Source organism: Ornithodoros turicata, chromosome 2 (genome assembly GCF_037126465.1).
Source record: "Ornithodoros turicata isolate Travis chromosome 2, ASM3712646v1, whole genome shotgun sequence".
NCBI lineage: Eukaryota > Metazoa > Arthropoda > Arachnida > Ixodida > Argasidae > Ornithodoros > Ornithodoros turicata.
In genome coordinates, this window is record NC_088202.1 from 65,700,349 (window position 1) to 65,721,796 (window position 21,448).

The 21,448-nt window shown below is 45.6% G+C and overlaps 1 protein-coding gene across 1 annotated transcript; it reads left to right on the forward strand.

The window, feature by feature from the left end:
* The first annotated feature begins 7,504 nt into the window (after window positions 1-7,504).
* On the forward strand, window positions 7,505-20,129 carry LOC135385515 (probable mitochondrial glutathione transporter SLC25A40). Its single transcript, XM_064614864.1, has 9 exons — window positions 7,505-7,748; window positions 9,904-10,127; window positions 13,781-13,848; window positions 15,608-15,744; window positions 16,115-16,189; window positions 16,576-16,674; window positions 16,781-16,878; window positions 19,451-19,532; window positions 19,804-20,129. Exons 1-9 carry the CDS (start codon window positions 7,652-7,654, stop codon window positions 20,013-20,015), a joined length of 1,092 nt encoding a protein of 363 aa, XP_064470934.1. The 5' UTR covers window positions 7,505-7,651; the 3' UTR covers window positions 20,016-20,129.
* Window positions 20,130-21,448: the final 1,319 nt, after the last annotated feature.

Genomic DNA, 21,448 nt, shown 5'->3' on the forward strand with positions numbered 1-21,448 from the left:
CGAATAGTGCGAGCTAGCGCCAAATCCCATAGCGCCAAATCCTACTACCCCGGTGCTGGGAGCATTGCGGATGTCCAGGTCTCTAGTATAGTAGTAGGTCGTGGCCACGCACATCTGCCCGCTGCGATATTCCACCATCGCCGGTCAGGACTCATGTATATACAGGGTGTCCCAGAAAACGTGTCATTGAATTATAATAAAAAAACTACACCACCTAGAGTCATGCGGTCAATGGCATTTGTTCTTACTGGGATTTTGCCACCTCCTCGTGTGAATGTCGTATAACGTAAGTTTAATTGTGTAAATTTTTGCGAGCTCAAGTCGGAAATTTGCCTAGTAAAGGTCACTTTTTTACCCGACCAATGTGAAGAGCGTGTCTAATTTAGCCAAATTAATGACAATTGACAGGGATATTCAGAAGCTATCCCATCGGAAAAAATAGCCGAACATCATGCTGTACGGAGGTCGCACAGAACAGCGCACGATGAATTTTTCAGCGCAATCAATTTTTCAGTCCGACGAAAGGAGGTTGGAAACCAAGCCCTCCCCGACGTCGCAGAGGGAGATAAAACAGGCACGGCTTATCACGTCCGACTTTCGCTGGGATGATGCTTTCCCTCTCCCAATTTAGGAACTGTTACTTTTTCTACTATCACTCTGTGGGCTGGCTTCGGAACCTCCTTTCGTCGCCTGAGAGCGATTGCGCTCAAAAAGTCATCGCGCGCTATGGTCCGGTGCTCCGAAAAGCATGATATTCGGCTATTTTTTCCTATTGGATAGTTCGTGAATATCACTGTGAATTATCATGAATTTGAGTGAATTCGGCACGCTCTTCATATTGGTGGGGTAAAAAAGTGACCTTTACTTGGCAAATTTCCGAGTTCAGTTCGCAAATATTTACATAATTAAACTTGGAGTACATGACATTGACATTGGGAGGTGGCAAAAACCTAATAAGAACAAATGCTGTTGACCGCATGATTCTAGGTGGCGTAGTGTTTTTATTATAATTCAATTACACGTTTTCTGGGACACCCTGTATAGGGGAAACACCATCTCCTCTACATTTGGTGACCCGAACAAAGACCCGAACAAAGTGTTCGGCGTAATTTTGCCTTCTACCATCCCAAATTTCAACCCGACCACCATCAAGACAGGCATCAAGATCCGTACACCTGTCCAGGAAGTAGACGATGGCGCTTGGCCCGTCTCGTGAGCCTACCGAGCACGTCCTTCCACCGGGGCTCGTAATAAGAGGCCACGTTCGATTCTTCTGACCCGGCACCCTTCGGCTTCAGCGCCCCGTACGGGTCGCGGTATGCCGTGGTCCCGCCATCCTCTTCAGGCCTCCACGTACCTCGCGATGGCACTCCTTGGCATCACCAGCGACAATTCAGTCAGCAACGCGCTCCTCTACCGGTTTCGATATGTCACTGCACTACGCCATGAAGCCGCATATGCGTCAGCTCAGCACCGCTTTCTGGAAGACACTCGCGGGAATGCCTCACGTTTCCCCCATCGCTCTGCTGTCATCTGGCACGCAGCAACATCGACATTGGCGCAGCAGCACGACCGACTGAGCTTGAGACGCAAACGACGACACCCGCTATCCTGCTCCTGCCGTGCACATCGCAACGAACCCAAGCCGCACATCCAGCTGCACCTTCTCCACCCGTCGCCGTCATTTTCGCCTCCTTGGTGGTATCGGCGCGAACCTCAACCACTCAATCACAAGCGCCGCTCCGCGTCTGAGGGGGGGGGGGGGGAGTGATGTGGCAGCCCGGGGACGACGACGACGATATGACCCCGCTGCCAAGCGCTAACGCGCTGGCCCGTCAGTTCTACTGGCACTGTCCTAGTTTGAGGCCACGCACACCTGCCCGCTGGGATGTTCCATCATCGCAGGTTAGGACTCATGAAGCCGAATCACCATATCATTCGCGCGTACAAACCGTAAAATCTCGCCCTTCCACGAAGAAGTGGTAGTGTTTGACGCCTTCAAAAGCTGCGAGTAGTTCTCAGCCAAAGGTGCTGCAGTTTCGTTGGGTGGAGGTGAGAAAAAAGCCAGTGGTGTCCACATACCATTTCTGGATTGCCGAAGAACGGCGCCAATTGCGACATTTGAAGCATCTGCCATAATGTCAGTGTGAGTTGATGGATGTGGGTGGGCTAACACAGTAGCATTAGCCAAAAGAGACATGATCTTGAGGACGGCTTCCAACGCAGATGAAGGTCAACTGAAACGACCGTTAGGGTCGGTCTGCTGAGATATGACGACAGTTAATGGTTGAAGAAATACAACATTGCGAGGTAAGAATCGGCGATAAAAATTTGTGATCCAGGAACTCGTGCGCAAGCGGCGTAGGCTGTAGAAATTGTTGAATTGTATACTTCGCAAGGCAAAGCACGAATGCTGTCTTCTTCAACTTGATGGTGAATGAATCCCAGCTGATGTGCACCAAATTCAGATTTCGCGGCGTTGAGGACTATGCCGTGTTCGGAGAGCCGTTTGAATAATTGTTGAAGATGAGCGCTCATGTTCCTCGAGGAATGCAAAAGCCACGAGGACATTATCTATGCAGGCGCACGCAAAGGGCAGGCCTTCGAGGACTGAGTCCATAGACAATTGGAACGTTTGTGCTACGTTACTTAGTCCGAACGGCATCCGTAAATACTCATATAGCCCAAAAGGCGTGGTGATAACGGTTTTTTAATGCTCGTGGGGTCCAATGGGTGTTTCATGACATGCCATGATGAGATCCAGTTTGCAAAACATTGTTGCTCCATGGAGTCCAGCATTGAAATCCTGTATGTGTGGAAGGGGATCTTGTCGCTTTGCACGGTTAAAAGCACGATAGTCGTCGCACGGCCGCCAATCTCCCGTTTCCTTGGGGAGCATGTGGAAAGGGTATTGCCGCCGCAGAAGCTGAGAGAGCTTACTTCACCAAGCTCCTCAGTTGAAAGTAACCGGTGAAGCCGTTCGGTTACTGTCTATTGGAACCGGCGTAGGGGATCTTTCTTGAGATGTGGATATTGTGAAGTAGGGGGTGGATTTGCTACAATGTCGGCGACTTCAACGATGTTTTCTTTTTTTGTGTGGACAGATGTGGACAGGTGGAGAGAGGACAACAGGAAGGAGTGGGGTGACAGGGAGGTTAGTATGCGTCCTGGGTCGACTTCAGGAGAAACTGTACCGACATTCGTCTGGAAAGTCCTCCGAAAACCCAGGGACAACCTCAGACAGCACAGCCGGTGGTAGGATTCGAACCCACCACCTCCCAGTCAGCACGACACAACGAGCGAGACGCCTTAACCCACTCGGAGATGCCGCTGGTCTTCAATGATGTCTCGCTTGGGTAATGCACGAATGGTCAAATGATACTTAGTTGACTCTTCACGGATCCCCTTAAGTGCAAAATGCGACTCGGCTTCAGCAAACCAGAGATGGGGGTTGCTGGGCCAAAAGGCTGGCAAATGGCAAGGTGAGGTCACCGGAGCAATGCTGGACTCGTTGCTTTCAATGTCATTGGTTGGGGAAAGTCTTGTACTCCGTCAGTGGCGGGCACGTCTGCCGTACCTACCATCGCAGCGTCGACGTTCGGGTCACCACTTTGTGGAGGCAGGCAAACAATCGAACATAGGTGTTTAGTCTACCCGAAATGGAACGTGGCTCCCGTGAACATGCTCTCGATCCCGTTATCGTCCTCTACAAACCGTTTGCCACTATTCGCGGTTGATCGCTCACCACCGGCGTCACCCACTTGTGCGAAAGGTCAGTAACTGGAAACACAGCAAAATCGTCCAGTTCATCCGTGACGCAACGCAAACATTCCTCCATTCACACTGGCACCATCAGCCACTGCTGTTCCCCCGGGAACACTTCCAAGGTCATTCATTTCAGCGCATATATTTCTGGCCTCATCAGGAAGAAAAAACGAAACCCCAGTTCCAGTCCTCAGACAACCCACGCTGGCAGTGGTGGACACAAGATATAACAATCACACAGCGGGGTTCACAGGTTCCTCTCCCACAAACGACGGATCATCTGCTGCCTTTGTTACGTACACCAGCCGAATCCATCTCATTGACTATCGCACCGCACCTCATCAACCTCTGCAAAGCTATATGCCATTCTGGTGTCCTTGAAAACGATACTGGAATTCCGACCATGTTCCTGGTGGTATACAACTATTCCAAAGCGGCACTACGGTGTATAGGGAGCATGGCTATCCGAGGTGCTTCGGCGCCAGTGGTTGCGGAAATCCTGAAGGTGCACAAGACACTAGAAGAGATGGGTCACCGTTTGCTCTGCAGTGGATCTCTGGACACACCGGAATACGAGCAACGAAAAAGCGGATTCTGAGTCTGCAGCGGCTCATCGCAGCCGTAAAGTCCCCACACTCTCCTGCAGATTTCCGCGTTGCTTCACGTGCCTCGTGAGTCGACTGCGGCTGAACGTCGCCATTACCCATGGAAATAATAAAGAGACAGCAGTGGCGTAGCCACGGGGGGCCTAGGGGGGGGGGGCTCTCGAGCCCCCCCCCCTACCTGCCACGGGCCGACCTACGCAAACCGTGCAAATCCGAAGAGAAAATGCTATATGGGTGGAGAGAGGGGAGGGGACCAATGTGACGACCGCGAAAGTTCTTGTAGTTCCTGGCGTCTATCTACATTTTTAAATGATTTTCAAAGTATGAGCCTTTCAAAATATTTCCATTCTGGAATCCGATGACACGGCCTCATGATTGCCCAAACGTAATCGCATTGTGAACGTTCAAATCAATTATGCTAGAGTTGCATCTCCTATCTTGCGGTGTGCCCAAGTATGTGTGTGTTGGAGCACCCAGTATCAGCGTGTGTGTGTGGGGGGGGGGGGGTCGAAACTGGGGCTGGTATTGGAATCGAGCCCCCCCTCCCCCTACCTTGGAGGTCTGGCTACGCCACTGGGAGAGAGGCTAGAAGGAAAGCTGGGGAAGTAATGGGGGATAGCAAAGGACTTCTACGGAGGCTATATCGTTCCCCCTTGTTTTACATGTATCCGGCTTTACTTGTACAAAAATGTCAATCTGCAGAAATGTCACAACCCCTCTAACGCGTCGGTGTCAAGTTGTACAAGTGCGTTCCAATGCAATATCCAGGGGGAAATTACATCACTTCATATCACTTTTTTTTCAGCAGAGTTCTCACGGGCACACATTCTTGTAGTCCGAGGCAATGACTGACATAATGGTCTAGTGATGGCGGTCGTGAGAACTTGGCACGTTTAAGAGCGCCCTACTTATACAGCCTTGTCTAAGAAAAGTCCCGCACGCTCATGTACTCGTCCGTATTTGCTTACATGCAGTACTCGTTGCGAAATGGCAGGGACACTGAGCGCGGAATTATTTTCGTGAGTACACTACGACCAGCTCCCGTCGCCAAGTGGTTACGATGTACTGTGAATCAACTGGAACCATATGGAGGACTTACTTGAGTGACATAAGAAACAACCAGATGATGGTCAAGATAGCGTTATTACTCGATATGAAGAACGCGTGTAATGCCCCGAACTTTGCAAATGGCGCTGAAAAAATAAAATGAAAGGGAGAGGCGGCTAACCTGCCGCCACGCACAGCCTTCGTGGTACATGAGGATGAGGTATTCCTGCAGAGATATTAGAGAGTTTTAGTACACCGTGCGCTATCGCCTTTGCGTACGTAAGGGATAACGGTGATGGTTCTGCGCACGCCCATAACAGCGAAAGAGAGCTTCGCCCAGTGCGCAGAACCACCAACGCTATCCCTTACGTACGCAAAAGCGATAGCGTACGATGTACTGAAACTCTCTATTCATGTATGCGGCAGATGTATTACTAAGATCTGGTTATACGTTATATCTAGTTTCAGTAGGTCGCAAGCACTCTACGAAAACGATACGATAAAGAGGAAGCTGTCCAATCAAAGATCACCAGCGTGATCTTTGTGCCAACGTGCCATCCACTACAAAAGAATAAAGCTTATCATGCTTTCGAAACCGTCGTTAACACGTCCCCACCTAGTAAAATCGCCAATCTACTATCCGCTAATGCCACGAGCTGAAGTAAACCACGAATAGTGGAATACCGAGTTCCACTCAAATACATACTGTACAAATGCACCAACTGTTGTTCAAATAATGATGATGTGGTGTTCATTGGCATAAAAGCAATTTTGCCATTGTTGATCAAAGTTACTTTCGCCCCACCCACCCTTATACATATACTCATCTGGTTCTGAAATACATCCCTGCCAACGCCGAGGCTGACTTCTTTAAGCTGACTGCTCTACACGACTACCAATTAAGGTAGCAACGCACACAAGAAGATGTAGTCATGGCTTGCAAAGAGGGCAAAGAGCAGCTTTCAGTTTCAACTGCAATGTACTACGTGCTTTCGTTCCACCACTTGAGCACCGCCAGTCTTTTCATGTCTCCTCTTGCGGTACTATACGACCTGTACGCCGACGACAATGTTTACTGAAATTATTACTGAAGGTCTGCTATCCCATAAAACAGTGATTACTTACGATAATGAGTTATACTGTCAGGGCCGGACTAGCCGTAGACATAACAAGGAAAGTTCCCAGTGAGCCGCCCTGCGTTTCGATCGTACATACCCTTAGGAACGCGGGGTCAATGAGCTTAAGCAGCAGCAACGACAATAATAAATCCAACGACTACCCACTGAGAGGTGTCCCGTCGTCCTGTCCGCCCACACGGCCTCGACACATGGGCTTCTCCAAGATCCAAGGTGCAAAGCTGGGGGTGGCTTGTTGCGCCCAGTATGGTAGCCAGAAAAATATTGCTGGAGGGGTGCTACGGAGACCGGAGACTTTACATGGGGGAGAGGATTTCACCCTCGATCGTTTGCCATCTTCCAGATGCACTACACCAGAGGTACGGTTTGAACACCCGAAACCCCCCCGCCTTCGCAGGCTACACCCCCGGTTGTGTCAGCGTAGCGTTTCAAGATGTTGTTTTGTCCGAGTCCGGCCTTGCACCCCCCCCCCCCCCGCCTTCACCGCACGCATAAACCAGAAGATAGGTGTAACAACCTTCTCCCCGTGATGAAAACTCTGCGAAAATGTTGGAAAATGTGCTGCGGATATCAAGTCAAGGACGGATCCAGACCCTCGCTTTTCTTGTTTTCTTTGTCTGTCGTAGCGCGTAGCTGGGGAGGGAAGAAGGGGGAAAACTGTGGTTTGATGCTTTTTTGGGGGGAGGGGGGGGGGGCTAGCGGGGCTAGCGGGGCTGGATCCACCACTGCAACAAGCCAACAACTTTATTTTGGTGATGATGATGATAGCAGATCTAGCACCTGGTTACAGTTTTAAGTTTCTTTACGAAAATTAGTAGCCCGTTGCTGCAAGAGTTCGTTACTTTTCCTTTCCGGTCTCTGCTTGGCTATATTTGCAACGCTTACCACACCCAACCACAACGACAACCCACCTCGCGTAGTCGTCTAGCAACGTTGTGTAAGCCCCCCCAAACGCGCCCTCTACAACGCTTGTGTCTTTTCAGCCATGTGCCGTTTTCACGCGGTGCTGCGTTTTATTTACTGTTGTAATGTTACAGTTATATGACTAGTAGTTAGCAAGTTACACAGAGTGTAACTTATCATTAAAGACAACACAGGATGTCTGGATCTAACACCAATACCTCGGTTGGCAGTATCACTCCTGCACAACGAATGATTTGTTCCTGCACGGGAGCCTTGGCAACATCGTTCTTCGGTACGCATTATTTACGAAAAGCAATTCCGAGGAGGACAAATTACTCTTCAAGGCTGCTCAGCGTTGCATTTTTTTACCCTGCATGCCCTGCCTTTTTCTTTCGTTGTTTGTTTGGTTAACTGGAGTTATTTTCTTGTAATGCAGTCAAGATGCAGTATCTCGACTAAAAAAGTGCGAAGATCATTTGTGCCATGACTGTGCAGTCATTCTTGGTTATATAATGTTTTAGTAGCCACTTGAGTACGCATTATACTACGCATTAGCAAAAGATTTCGCTCTGCATTTGTAAACCGCGCGTTATTTTTGAAATTTGACGGCCCCCAACTTCAATCGAAGCAAATACCGCTCGTCTGCTATATCGGCCGCATGAACAGCCACTGGGGCGTCAGTGGATGCTAGGAGAAGTGGCCGTGTGCCAATGTTTGTTGATAATGTCCTGTGCTCAAAGGGCATTGACATTACAAAGTTTCAATGGTCTAACTAGGATCCCTAGCACGGGAGGGTGTTGCAAAAAAAATAAGGGGGGGGGGTCATTTTTGCAGTTCCGTCATAGCAGCTTAGCGTATACCGACATGTGTCTAAAGCAGAAACAGCAATCCCCCCCCCCCCTCTGTAGGGGGTGCACAGTTAACAAAATTGGGTGCAGGGGTGCAGAAGAGTCTGGGTGAATTACTGCAAACTCTCACAACTAAACCGAGAGTGTGACTTGTTTCCTTTTTTGCACCTGAGCTGGGGCAGCAAGTCTGGCACTCACATGTGCTTGCATTCCATGATAATGGAAGATTTGTGGCAGCCCATTGTTTTGTGTCCAATCTCTATGCGGCACATTAAAAGTGTAGTTTATATTACCATTGTGCCACGTCTTGTAAGCATCTATAGAGAAGGAGTAGCTAGTTATTGAGGCAACAACTCAAAACTGAGGTGTTTGTCCACTTTGTCATATTGTAGAGTTGGCTTAAAGTGCAGAGAAGCTCAGTTTGAATAGAAAAATCATTAGGTGCATTTCTATTCGGGCATTCTATATGAAGACTGGAAAAGTTGGATGGGTGAAAGAAGGCCCTCTCCATGTAAACCAGCATATATCGACTTTGGAGGTCAACACGGCGGAAATAAGCTGCTAATACAAGGTGTCTTGGGCAGCGGCCGCCGACTGAACGCCTTCATTTGAGTGGCTCAGTTGACTGAAACATAAACCATCAGTGATGGTTGCTTTGAGACTTCCTTCAGCACAGTGGCCCATGTGAGCGCAGTTGGTGGGAAATGCATCTATTCTAGGTACATTCTGGACATTTCCTTCCCCTACTAAGCATGTGCAAGCGATCGAAAATCACATTTCTCGGCCTTGCATACTGCAATAATTTTAATGTAACAGGACTAGCAACTGCAGCAGCAGGCTATGAACACAGGCGAAGACACTCAGCTCGCTTCGCATTTGTCACTGGGTGTTAGCATAACATTCGCAAAGAGAATGCAGTGCCATCACGTTTAGTTTTCCTGTCCGGTGATAACTGAATAAACGTCTGATGCTCCTGGCCTTGATGATCCTGTGAAACTACACAACCTTCAATCATAAACACAACTACGTTTCTTCAAAAAGTTCAAACTTAAAAACTGTAAATAGGTCTTAAGTGGCAGGTGTAAAGTATGAAATTGGAGATCACAATACCAGCAGCGAAAGTCTTCAAAAGCTATTGTTCACTATCACAACACACAACAACATATGTCAAACAGTGAAAGAATGACCTTACAGTTCCTAGGCGATGAGCAGCCAGTGTCAAGAGGAAAGTAACGTCTTTCGAAAAGAAGCATGTGCAATGATTTTTCAAGAATTTTCTTGACCCCTTCGACCACCTATCCCTCATTCCCGTCTCTCCATTTCTAGCACATCTGGAAATAAACAGTCGATGGCTAGTGCTTGTTGTATGTACACAGTCTACCCTGTCTCGTCTGCGTAACAGTTGTTTCAGCACTTGGAAAAATTCCACAGGTCTAAGTAACACTTTTTTAACTGGGACTGACCTGTGCAGATGCTTTCTGTTGTATAGTGCGTGATTAGCTGTTGGTTTAAAAGTAGTCTGATTGGTATGGTCACGAATAACTTTCGAAATGTATTTAACGCGAATCACACGTAGTAATTGACTCTTTGCTTTCACAGTTACACCGCTGGATGTTGTGAAGATTCGCCTGCAAGCTCAGCAAAAAGCGTTTATCAAGAACAAGTGTTTCTTGTACTGCAATGGCTTGATGGAGCACACATGTTACTGCTTGAATGGCAATGGGAATGGTCAGCGCACTGCACCCCAGAACCAAAGTCAAGCAAGTATGTTTGGTTCATCAAGACACTGGTACCGGAGGCCTGGCGATTTTGAAGGAACTCTGGTGAGGTCATCACTCACTCTTGTTGTTTTTGAATGTCGCGTGAATGTGTAGCCCAACAAAATCATTCGGAATGAGCAATTGCAGGATGCGTTCCAAAAATTATTGCAGTTGTATAATGATTGGGGCATCATTTCATTATTTTTCCTTATCTTTCTTGTTTTTTTTTTTTCTACACACACGGAACTGATTCTTGACATGTTGCATATGCGAGACAATCACAATTTATATGTGAGGCTTGCACAAATCAGATATGCAAAAAGATAATGGCTGGGTGGTTGTTAAGTACTCACACCTCTTGAATAGCAAAATGTATATCTATGTTTAGCTGCTCAGGAAGTATGGGGTGGTTTATCCGGTAATTGCTATGGTCAAAAGGAAAGTTTACTGAGGTTGCTTGAATCAATTTTGAAATTGTTTTGCACAGTGTTTTTCTAAATGAAGAAGTGAAAGACAAGCATGCATAAAATTCTTGCTTCTGGTAGCAAAATTGTAATACTGTACATAGCTGGTCACCCTTTATACTGTTTATTGCCTTTTTAATCCATAATTTTTTTATATGTTACCTGAGGTTCCCAACATGCAGTAACATTGCTGGAGAGTAACATGTTGAACAGCAGATCTTTCATGGTCCGCATCTTTGTCTTATTGATGGCTATTTGTTTCTCGCCGTGTAAATGATTGTCCTCCGTTTAACCCTTTGAAGGGTGGGCAAAAATTGCAACTGCATACCAAAATGGGTAAGGCTTCATAGACAACATACCCACCTGATGAATTGTGGAAAGTTATTTACAGAGTATTTTGATGAATATTCTGTAACCCTTTGATGGTCATATTGCTTATATTTGCACTTTGGTTACGTATAACAGAATTTTGCGTCTTTCTACTTGTCTGGAAAGGTTAACGAGCGTGTGCTACCACTTGAAGGGCACTGCTGTATCCAGAGGACTTTCTCGTACCCAACGCATATGAAATCTGTAATCTTCCGTAGCTGAGCGTGCCGCATTGCTTGTTGGCGCAGGTAAAACGCTTCCTGCGCATTCAGCTTCCCTGTGCCAGCGTCTGCAGCACAGGCGATGCTCACCCTCCAGCGATATTACCAGTATACTTGTAAAAATAGCCCCCAGATGACACCTCGATTCCGTGGAGAAGCCTCGAGCAACCAAACATAGCTCCCAAAGCAGTGCCACAGGGCCGTAAAGAGAGGGCACGAAAATTCAAACCGAGGCCTTCGGACGCACTGGTGCGCTCGAACCCGCTGTGGCACAGTCGCTCCCGACGCTCTGGTGCGTCCGTACCTTTCAAAGGGTTAATGGCCAAGTGTTGAACGCTTTAAGAATAACATATGCTGTCACTTATTGTTGCGGTAAGTAGTATGACCGCGCAGCAATATGCTAAGGGCCCATTGCTGGCAACTCCAAAAAACGGGACTAAGAATTCTTGTGTGTGTCCTTGAGTAAAAATGAGTAGTTAAGAGTACAGAAACAGTATTGTGCTGGGTTTTGTGCATTGATGCAGATCCAGTTACTGAGGTCCACCAGACGCACAGAAACAGCAGTCGCATTGCTTACAAACAGCTTCAGCACTGATTTTTTTGTGGTCACGCGTCATGATGACAATTGCTGTGACGTGTTCATCTGGCACGCTACTGTTTCTTGACCAATGCATGGCGGGGCACTGTTTGATTTCAGAACAATGCTTCCCGCACATACCATACTCCACTCATCAGTAGTAGCTGTGCAGACTGAACGAATAGGCCCATATTTCTGCCTCCCATTGGTTATGTGGATGAATTCAATTCAGTGCAAATTTTAATGTGATCCTTTCATTCCAATAATGGAGCTGTTTGGGCGAGCTGCAAGCTGAAAGTTATCTCCATACTTCTCTTCTACAAAACTATAAATACTGTGTGAGACTGTGAATTACATACAGTGAACCCTCGTTTATATGACCACCACTGTCTCCGCTGATTTTGGTCATAAAGTGAATTGTCATACTAACGAGAAATGCACCTGCCGCTGACAGGCCAGACCGCTATGCAGAACAAAATCCTACGTAATTATGGTGATTTATTTTCTGAACAAGTCCGTTACCAGTGTTTGCTTGGAGCAGTTGTCAGTAATCAAGTTTTCTAAATGTACAATAGCACATGCAATTGAGCATACATTATAAATGTCTTCTTTTGCCCAAAGAATAACAGTGCAGCCTTTAGTGCTTTGATATAACTTGAATAGTACTATAACTGCATTTTTAAGCACTTCGGCGCTCAGGCGGTCCGAAAAGCATTATGAGTACCGTATTTTCACGCGTATTAGCCGCACCGCAGGACTCGTTTTTAGATACATTTTTAAAATGTTTTTGCAGATAAGCCGCGGGTAATACGACGTGACTGCTTTGTGCGCTAAACCAGTGATGCACCAACAAAATCAATAGAGACTCTCATCGCTCGTCGACGCCGTACTCCCTGCCAGCTGCCCTGTTCCCGTACTGGTCCGCGACGTCGACGACTTTTAGTTTGAAGCCGCTGTCGTAGCTGTGCCTCCGCGTTGTAGACATGCCTTACCTCTAACTGCTGTGCCCGAGTCCACGAATGCTGTTGCTCTGGTCAAATGAGAACTGACACTTAGCTGACCACGTTTTATCCCGATGTCAGGTGTATTGAACCCTTCCTGTGGGTCAGCCGATAAAGGAGACCGTAGGGAAGGCCATAAACCCTGTGGTCCACATTCCGGTGTCGGCATGATGTATAACAAAGGAGGTCAGTTCTAGTGTTCTACTAAGATCGGATTGTGTCCTTGTTTTTGTGGATTCACGAGGTAGTGGTGTTCCAGGAGACATTAATCACTGTCACCCCTTTTGTTAAAGCTGCGTGGGGGAATGTATTCGGAAGGTCAGTCCACTCGAATGTGGACCCTCCCCTGTTCGGTATTGTTCGTGGACTGGCAGGGCGGTCCTGTTCCGAAAAACATGAGGCACTGTCGGCCCTGTCGTTTAATCCGGGGTATGGCAAAAATACCAGGGAAAAATAGCTATCAGATAAGCCGCACCCGTGGATAAGCCGCAGAGCGTCCGCGAAAAAAAAAATCGTGCATAAGCCGCGGCTAATACGCGTGAAAATACGGTAATCCTGAGGTCAACAACATCAGAGAGTCATCCCAAACCTTGGCGCCCTACTTTAACATGTGTCACCCTCTACCTGAGGTACATGGTAGCTTCTCCCTGGGTTTACCCTGAGGGTCATATGACACCGTCATAATAACGAGAAGGTGCTACCTGTGTTTGACTCTACTTGTGACAGAAATCTCTGTCATTGTCAGATAAGCGGGCTGTCATACTAACGAGTTGGATTTACTTGGCGGCAAAATGGTTCCCAAGAAAAACAGTCATAAAGCAACCATGTCAGACTATGGGGGGTAATACTAACGAGGGTTCACCGTAAGTTGTGTGCACGTTGTCGTGGGTGAAACACAATTTAGGAGTGAATGGAAATTCTGGTGCTTAATACTTGCATTAGGGCATACAGTGAAAGCTTGAGGTCTTAAGCACTTGCTTGTTCTGTGAACGTGCCCCCATGAGTGTCACTTTCTGTTGTAACGCAAGTTCTGCAGTTCGGTAAGTAGAGTGTCTTTGTTTAAACCAGCCTCCTCCCCTTACAGGACGCGTTTGTAAAGATAACCAGAAATGAAGGCATCAGCTCCCTCTGGAGTGGCTTGCCTCCAACCTTGTGAGTGGTATAGATGATAGCGACATATTTTGTAATTTTTGCCAGTCAAGTTTGTTGTGGTACTGAGCGTGTAATTGGATTACGAAATTCCAATGATTATTCGTTTGTGTACGTGGAAACGTTGCTGAAGACCAAAGACACTACTATTGGATTCGTCAATTTTGAGATGTTCATATAGCACCACCACCATTTCTCACCTCCTTCCAATTAACCACCTTTGGTTTGACCACATATACAAATTTACGTTGCTTCGACTATTGTGGGTTGCAAAAAAAAAAAGCGAGGAAACTCATTGTAATAGATGTGTTTTTGCATGCCATGGCACACTCTAGTCCTGGCATCACTGTATGCTTGTTTGAGAAAGAGATATAACTGAGGGTATGGAAAGAGTAGGGCAACAAGCAGACCAGGGGAAATAAAATGCGTAGATGCTAGACTTGATGGGAATCCAAGATTAGATCTTTGGGGTTGTGTAGTACACAAATTCAAAATTATGAAATGCAGTTGCTATTGTTTTCAATATTGTCGGTACACAGTTAGTCTCTACTGGCAGTCTTGGCTACTTCCGTAGGTATGATTTTCGGTAATCAGTCAGGATCGTTTGTGCATAATGGGTACTTGATTCTCCCTCGCCACTAAAAGCACTTGTCAGCTATTGGTCTGACTGTTTCGAATGAAAAGAAGAAAGAAATAAGCTATTGGTGACGTTACAATCACATCTAAACTTCTGGAAGTTTTATTTAGTTGCCACGACTGATATTGAAGCAGAAGCCTCTCGTGGGAGCTGCCGCTGTGAACAGTCTGTTCTTCTACCGATAGTCCGAGCAAGTCATTTCTGTTATACTCAATCTTGTTACAGAAGAATTTAATATGGCATTATCTGTATCGTTGGTACTTCATCATAGAAGACTCGGCTTGGAAGACACGCAGTAAAAATACTGTTTGCTCTCATACAGAAAATATTCTATACCATGCTCTAGACTTTTTCGTGTTACTCTTAAATCACCTGTCTCTGTGCGCTCCTGAGCCTCGTTCCCAGCGATGGCATAATAGAGGTGGTCTGTCAAAATCATCTGCTTCCGTTGGGAGGAATGCTGGTGGCCGCTGTCTTTAATGAGTATGACTGACAAGACCGCCAACATTCCATATAACTAGTCATTCGGTAATCCTGTGAGCAGCTTATTTAATGTTTGAAAGATTGAGGTAAAAGAAGATAGCTTGCTTCCGCATGCGATGTGCACAGTTTTCCATGTGAGGAATGCCGGCCGATGCGATATCGTTTCTACACCACTTTCCACGTGGGGGATGTACCAACACGAAATGGATGCTAACAACACGAAAACCAACTGGCACACACACAGTAACATGAAGGAAATCAGCTAACGGCAGCCCACACACGCACAGTTTTTATTACTGCCACGGGGTGGCAGCACTAATGGCGGCGCCCATTCGTTGTTTCACGTATATGAGGGCACACAACACTTGTTAACCGCATGGCACCTGCTGCCTACCTAATGCATACAAAATGCCTTTAAGTGGGTGCTTTAATACAATAGTGCCTCCTAGTAATGTACATCGTAACACCATAGTTGCAGTGTGCACAAACTTTAGTGCAGCGAAGTAAGCCCTATCATACTAATGTACTATGTTTTTGTATGCATGTTGTGCATATCTTCAAGCTAGCAACCATTTTGTGACTTACAAGTAATGGTAAACAAGTTAAAAGTTGGTGCCATACTCTTCTTATTCTTTCGTGCAGGGTAATGGCTGTGCCAGCCACCGTAATCTACTTCACCATATATGACCAATTTAAGGACCAGCTGAACTTGTGGTTGCAAACTGCTCCAGGACGCCAACCTACCTGGGTGCCTGTTCTCTCAGGGGCAACAGCCAGAGGTACTGCTCTTCTTCCAGTAGCAGGGTGTAGCATGGCAGTGCATTTAATATTCCTATCATATTTATTGTCGTGCTGATGTAAAGCGTTACTGTTGTGTGTGCATGACTGCTAAGTGGATGTACAAGTACAGATTAAATTCATTGATAATGCAGTGCTGAACGTAAGCTGGATCCCACACGTCGAATACACAATTAACTTTACTTACTGGTGTTTGTACTTGACTGACCCCTCTCACGCAATGTACACTTTTGGTGAATTAACATAATGAAAGGCTCCAAGGAATTTACTCATCCTGGGCTTCACAGAATGTATGCCAAAGGTTAGAGGTTTTTTGTGTGACAGCTTTCCATGTGCTCCTTTCTTTTTCAGTCTTTTCTGCTACAGTGATCAGTCCATTGGAAATGGTTAGAACGAAGATGCAATCGAAGAAGCTGAGTTACTTAGGTAAGATGCATCCAGCGTTACTAACTTAGGTGGAAGAGTAGACAGGTTCAGTGAAAATAAATTAATTTAAATGAAATTAAGTCTGCAATTTGCCCACAAAATGACAAATTATTGGTAAGGCTGTGGTCAGTAGTGAGGTTAGTAGTAAAAAAAATATTCTGCGAGGGGCTCTGCGAGAACTTCATGTGGGCGAGAAAATTTCACACTCGCTTTTCTTCTCCCAGATGCACTGCCAAGGGTACGGTTTCAGGGGATGGGGATTTAACCCCCCAAACCTTCCCTCTGGCTACACCACTGGCGGTGGTGCTGTGGATTAAAGAAAATTTTGCCATTTCTTCAGACTACTATTTATGTGCCACCGCCATTTACACCTGCTTCACTTTCAGAGATTGGACAAGCGGTGCGAAGTCTGATTCAAGCAAGAGGATTCAGTTCTCTTTACACTGGTCTTGGCCCAACTCTCCTTCGTGATGTTCCATTCTCTTGTAGGGTATTTCTTTGACATTTGAACCGACAGATATGTTCTCTTCAGCATTTTATGATGCAGGATGTAACCGAAGGGTTTTTTTGTTTTTTTTTTTCCTGTTGTAGCCATTTACTGGGCCAACTATGAGGGCCTGAAGCAGTATTTCGGCCAACAAGAGCCGACTTTCCATTTTAGTTTCATCGCTGGAGCAGTCTCAGGAACAGTGAGTTGCCCCCTTGAATCATAATCCGTTCTCGTTCACCTCTTGAACATTACTGAACAATAACGCAGTTTCCTCTACTAAGGCTCGAGCTGAGTCACCCTAGTGACGCTTGGGAAAGAGCGAGATAGTTCGTGCTGAACCACTCCTGTTAGAAGGGAGTCTGTCTTGGCTAGAGATGCGAAGCCCCGGAAAAAAGCCGGAAATTTTGTGGGGAAAACCAGTTGTTGTTGTTGTTTTTTCGTGTTTTTTTCCTCGTCTCCGGGAAAATAGCCCAAAATTTTCAGGCGACAAAATTCAAAAATGTGCATTTTTGTGCATTTGATGCATTCCAACCCGCCAACAGTGCCTTAGGTGCCTCTAATCGACCAACAACCACCAACTTAGAGCTCCGTCTGGCCGCTCCAAGCGATCGCCATCGCATTCACATAATGTCGGAGTTCTGGTCGGAGTGGACGGGTTGTTCCAATTACCTATCGCTGAGTAGACAGCAGTCTCATGGGATGCTCTGCTCTGCATTTATGCCTAGAGGATGAGCACTACTAAAGTTTCTAGCTCATTGTACGCTGTGGTTTGGCCGGCAATGCTTCGACTCAGCAGTAGCCACGTTTGTTTCCATTTTTTCCTGTTCTTCTGAAAAAAAACGAAAGAAACCGTTTTTTTTCTAGCGATTCAAAATTTCCGGAAATTTTGCATCTCTAGTCTTGGCTGGGGTTGCCGAGACCCTGTCAACCTTCATGTTTCCTAAGCACAATGCTCTGCTCCAACTAACGCAGACAAAACTGTGTTATTCTTAGGTATGCGTCGAGCTATACTTTGAACTACATTAGAACACTGCGTGTGTTGTTTATCCAACATAAGAGCTGTTGGAAGGACTCTGCACTCCCACCTACAGTCTCTGGCAAGTTTGCTTAGTGAGCTTCATGGAAATGTTGCTTACACAAAATCTTTAAACTGTGGCTACATTTAAAATGTGATAAGATTGGCTATTAGTTAACATGATATCTTGCTGAGGAACAAATCATTTAGACGAATATGGGGAGCAAAGTCGTCGACATAATAAACAAGGCCGTTACTCATTTGGAACATAACATGTTCATCGTTGAAGATTCCTTTCATAATGCCATGTTCAGGCGTCAGATGTCACAGGCAGCAGAGGTTTGAAGTGCCATTGGCAGACTAGTGCGCCAACATCAAGGCTCCTGCGGCCATTCTTGAGTACATTAACCTCATTCATTCATAGCTTCCCAAATGGCACCACTGTCAATGGGTGCATCTTGTTTCCACTGCATGTAAAATTTGTTTGTGAACTAGCTAGTGGACTTGGTGTAATGTTATTTTACTGAGAGCTTTGTTAATAATGTGTCAAATCCGTGCTATAATTTCGAGGGATGCTAAGCAACCTATCTAGGTATCTTCAAAGGTTATTAAATAATGTATCAGATTCCCACTGTAATTTTGAGAGAAACCAAACAACCCATTTAGGCATCTGCAATTGTTATCAACTTGCCATGTTGCAAGGTCACACAAGCTAGCCAGCGCTGTTTATTGTAGAATAAAGTTGTGAAGATGACCTTTGATTGAATAGATAACGGCTACATTGAATTACGATTCACTGTCCTTCGGGGGATGTCGAGGTGGTGAACCCAATTTAATAGTGAGAGTAGGCACTATAAGCACTGAGAGCTACGCACCAAAGGGAACGTTGACGTGGAATTACTCTACAGGTAATTACTAGGGGTGTGCGAATCCGAATATTTTAAGTCGAATCGAATATCGAGTCGAATGGGGGAAAAAAATTCCGAATATCGAATATTCGTGCAAAATTTTCAATATGTGACTTTCGCACTAAAAGTTTCCATTTCGTAGCCCATGCCTTTAGTGTAATTTTTCTAGCATTAACTGTCGCAAGAGAGACATGCAATTATTCTGTTCAAAGCCCCTACTCTTTAATATTACATGAGAGTGCTTCCTGCTTTTCAGGTGAGCCTACACTTACTGGAGTGGTTACCTTCATTTAAAAATTTTATGGCAGGCAGTAGCACATTATACGGATGAGGCTGTAATTGTTTCGGACAACCGCTAAACTGCATGTGGGAGAGGCGCCGCCCCTTCCACAGACGATGTCTACAAAACTAACTTTGGATAACGTTATCTTAAACTAAACACCGTCCCGCCTGTGTTGGTCCTGCAGCAAGGGCAATTTTGTAAAGCAGGCTTCTCCTCATGCACGGAAGCATCAGGTGAAGCCCACTTTCGGGTTGTGTCGCTCATATGTGCGGAATAGTGGAATATTCGAAAAATCGAATACTGGATATTCGATTCGCGAATCGAATAGTTCGAGCGTTTGATATTCGATTCGAATTCGAGAATTCGAATATTCGCACACCCCTAGTAATTACCAGCATGCAATGATTGTAAAGCAACTTGAAAGGGAGACTTCTGTGTAACATAACAAGGTTCCATTGAAGTATGCTCCTACAGTTATATTTTACTGTCTGCTGATATCCTACTTTCCTGTATGTGCAGTAGTTGGCTATGTCAGTAGTAACCCTTCCTTTGCTTGTATTGCTAGGTTGCTGCAGTAATAACACTGCCATTTGATGTCATCAAGACCCACAAGCAGATAGAGCTTGGAGAGCTGGAATTGCTGTCAGGTGAGGTAGAATGTGCCTAAACTACAGAGGGGAAATATACTGATGTAAATGCGAATGGAGTGACATTCCCAGCTTCCGTCACATTAATCATTGCAATAGGGTGTGTAGTGTATAAAAATTTCAAACCTACAGCTTTAAAAATGTATCACTCATATTGCTTTTCCTCATTTCAGAAAACAGTAAGGGTTTTATGTTGTAAGGCTTGTAAGATTTGTACAATGTTTCATGTACTACAACTTTCACAGCAATTTTCCTTCTTTTCTCTTTGCAGTTAAGAAACCATCATCAACGTACACCTTGTTGAGGAACCTATACAGGAGTCAAGGCCTGCACGCCCTGTTTACCGGCATTGTGCCACGTATCATTAAGGTGGCACCAGCATGTGCAATCATGATCAGCACCTATGAAATTGGCAAGAACTTCTTCCGACAAAAGAATGCCCTGAAACGCGGGCAGGGCCGAACCATGTCTTCCACCTCGTAGAGCACACTGTGATTTAGTGATGAAGTGTACATAGTATACAACAGCACTACTGACTGTGGTCGTAAACGGGACGGTGCTGTTTTTAGGTCGAATAAAAGTGTACATAATATTGTATTGCTATCCTTTTAGAAGTGCAATTTCTGTTATGATCTCCAGCATGGACACACATGCCATTAAGACTCGCCACAATATTTCTGAGGCTGTCCTGCCCTTGGGGATTCTAAGACATTTTCAGATTGGCCTCGCTCCTTCATTACTTCTGGTGGCTATAACGCCACTGTTACATTAGTTGGGAAGGTGTTATAGCTCTGGGAGAACCCTTAGCTAACACGGGCACCAGATTGGCTTTCATACATTTTTTCGGTAGCAACTGCAACAATTTGGATTTGTGGGTAATAGAGTGGAATCACGCAATTAGAACAGTAACAACCAGCAGAATCTGCATGTCTGCAATTATTTAGCACAAAATTTTGAAGTATGCTAACCACGAGACAGGTTCCTATTAGCACGGTCCCTCAATACTCTTTCTGGTCAGGAAACTCCCGCGAAAAGTTCGCTTAGGGCGCCCCGACGACACGTGGCGGCGCATCGTCGCTCGGGAGGAGACTTTCGTGTCCACCGCTGCCTGCGCGTATCGGTTGCATGTGTTTCTGCGGGTGTTTGGAAGTGAGAACTTTTTCTTTTTTGGCGCTTACGTTTTGCGTGCGTAAACAGAGCTTCATTTTTTTAAATATCCTTGAAATTTACTGCAATCTTTGCACCCTGTTCATGTGTAAGAATGATCTACACAGATGAAGGAGACTGATACGAGCATGCAGCATTTTGGAACGACTATATTCCTCGGAGCCTTAACTCTACGAGAAGTGAATTAAAGTATTTTTTTCTTTGTCTACAAAACAGCGATGACTTGGTATACGGGAATAAATACAAACCATTCGCTAATAGCCTTATTGGAGGTGTACTGCGATGAGCGTGATTTGTGGAGCATCAAACACTATAAGAACCGTAAAATTTTCAAATGATAGGTCTCAACATGATGTCAATACAATAACATTTCTTATGGTACAACTTACGAGGAAAGATGCAGCAGTAAACGAAGTTAGCTAATACCCGTTTACTCATTTACGCACATGTCAATACAATAACATTTCTTATGGTACAACTTGCGAGGAAAGATGCAGCAGTAAACGAAGTTAGCTAATACCCGTTTACTCATTTACGCACCCGTTTACATACCGGCTTATACAGAGTGTCCACGCTAAGTGTGAACAGATTTTTTAAAGATATATCAATCACATTTTCCGAGATGAAATCAATTGCAATATAGCATATGCTGAAGGGCACTCCCTAGGGGGCATTTATTTATTTATTTATTCATGATACCCCAAAGGCCCTTGCAGGCATTACATGGGGGGTGGGGAAAGAAAACAGTC

What these genes read in the sequence shown, in the direction of transcription:
- LOC135385515 (XM_064614864.1), top strand. Translation starts at nt 7,652, where the DNA reads ATGTCTGGATCTAACACCAATACCTCGGTTGGCAGTATCACTCCTGCA. An exon ending in AGTGGCTTGCCTCCAACCTT is followed by an intron (nt 13,849 to 15,607) that starts GTGAGTGGTATA and finishes TCTTTCGTGCAG; the next exon opens with GGTAATGGCTGTGCCAGCCA. An exon ending in CTGGAGCAGTCTCAGGAACA is followed by an intron (nt 16,879 to 19,450) that starts GTGAGTTGCCCC and finishes TTGTATTGCTAG; the next exon opens with GTTGCTGCAGTAATAACACT.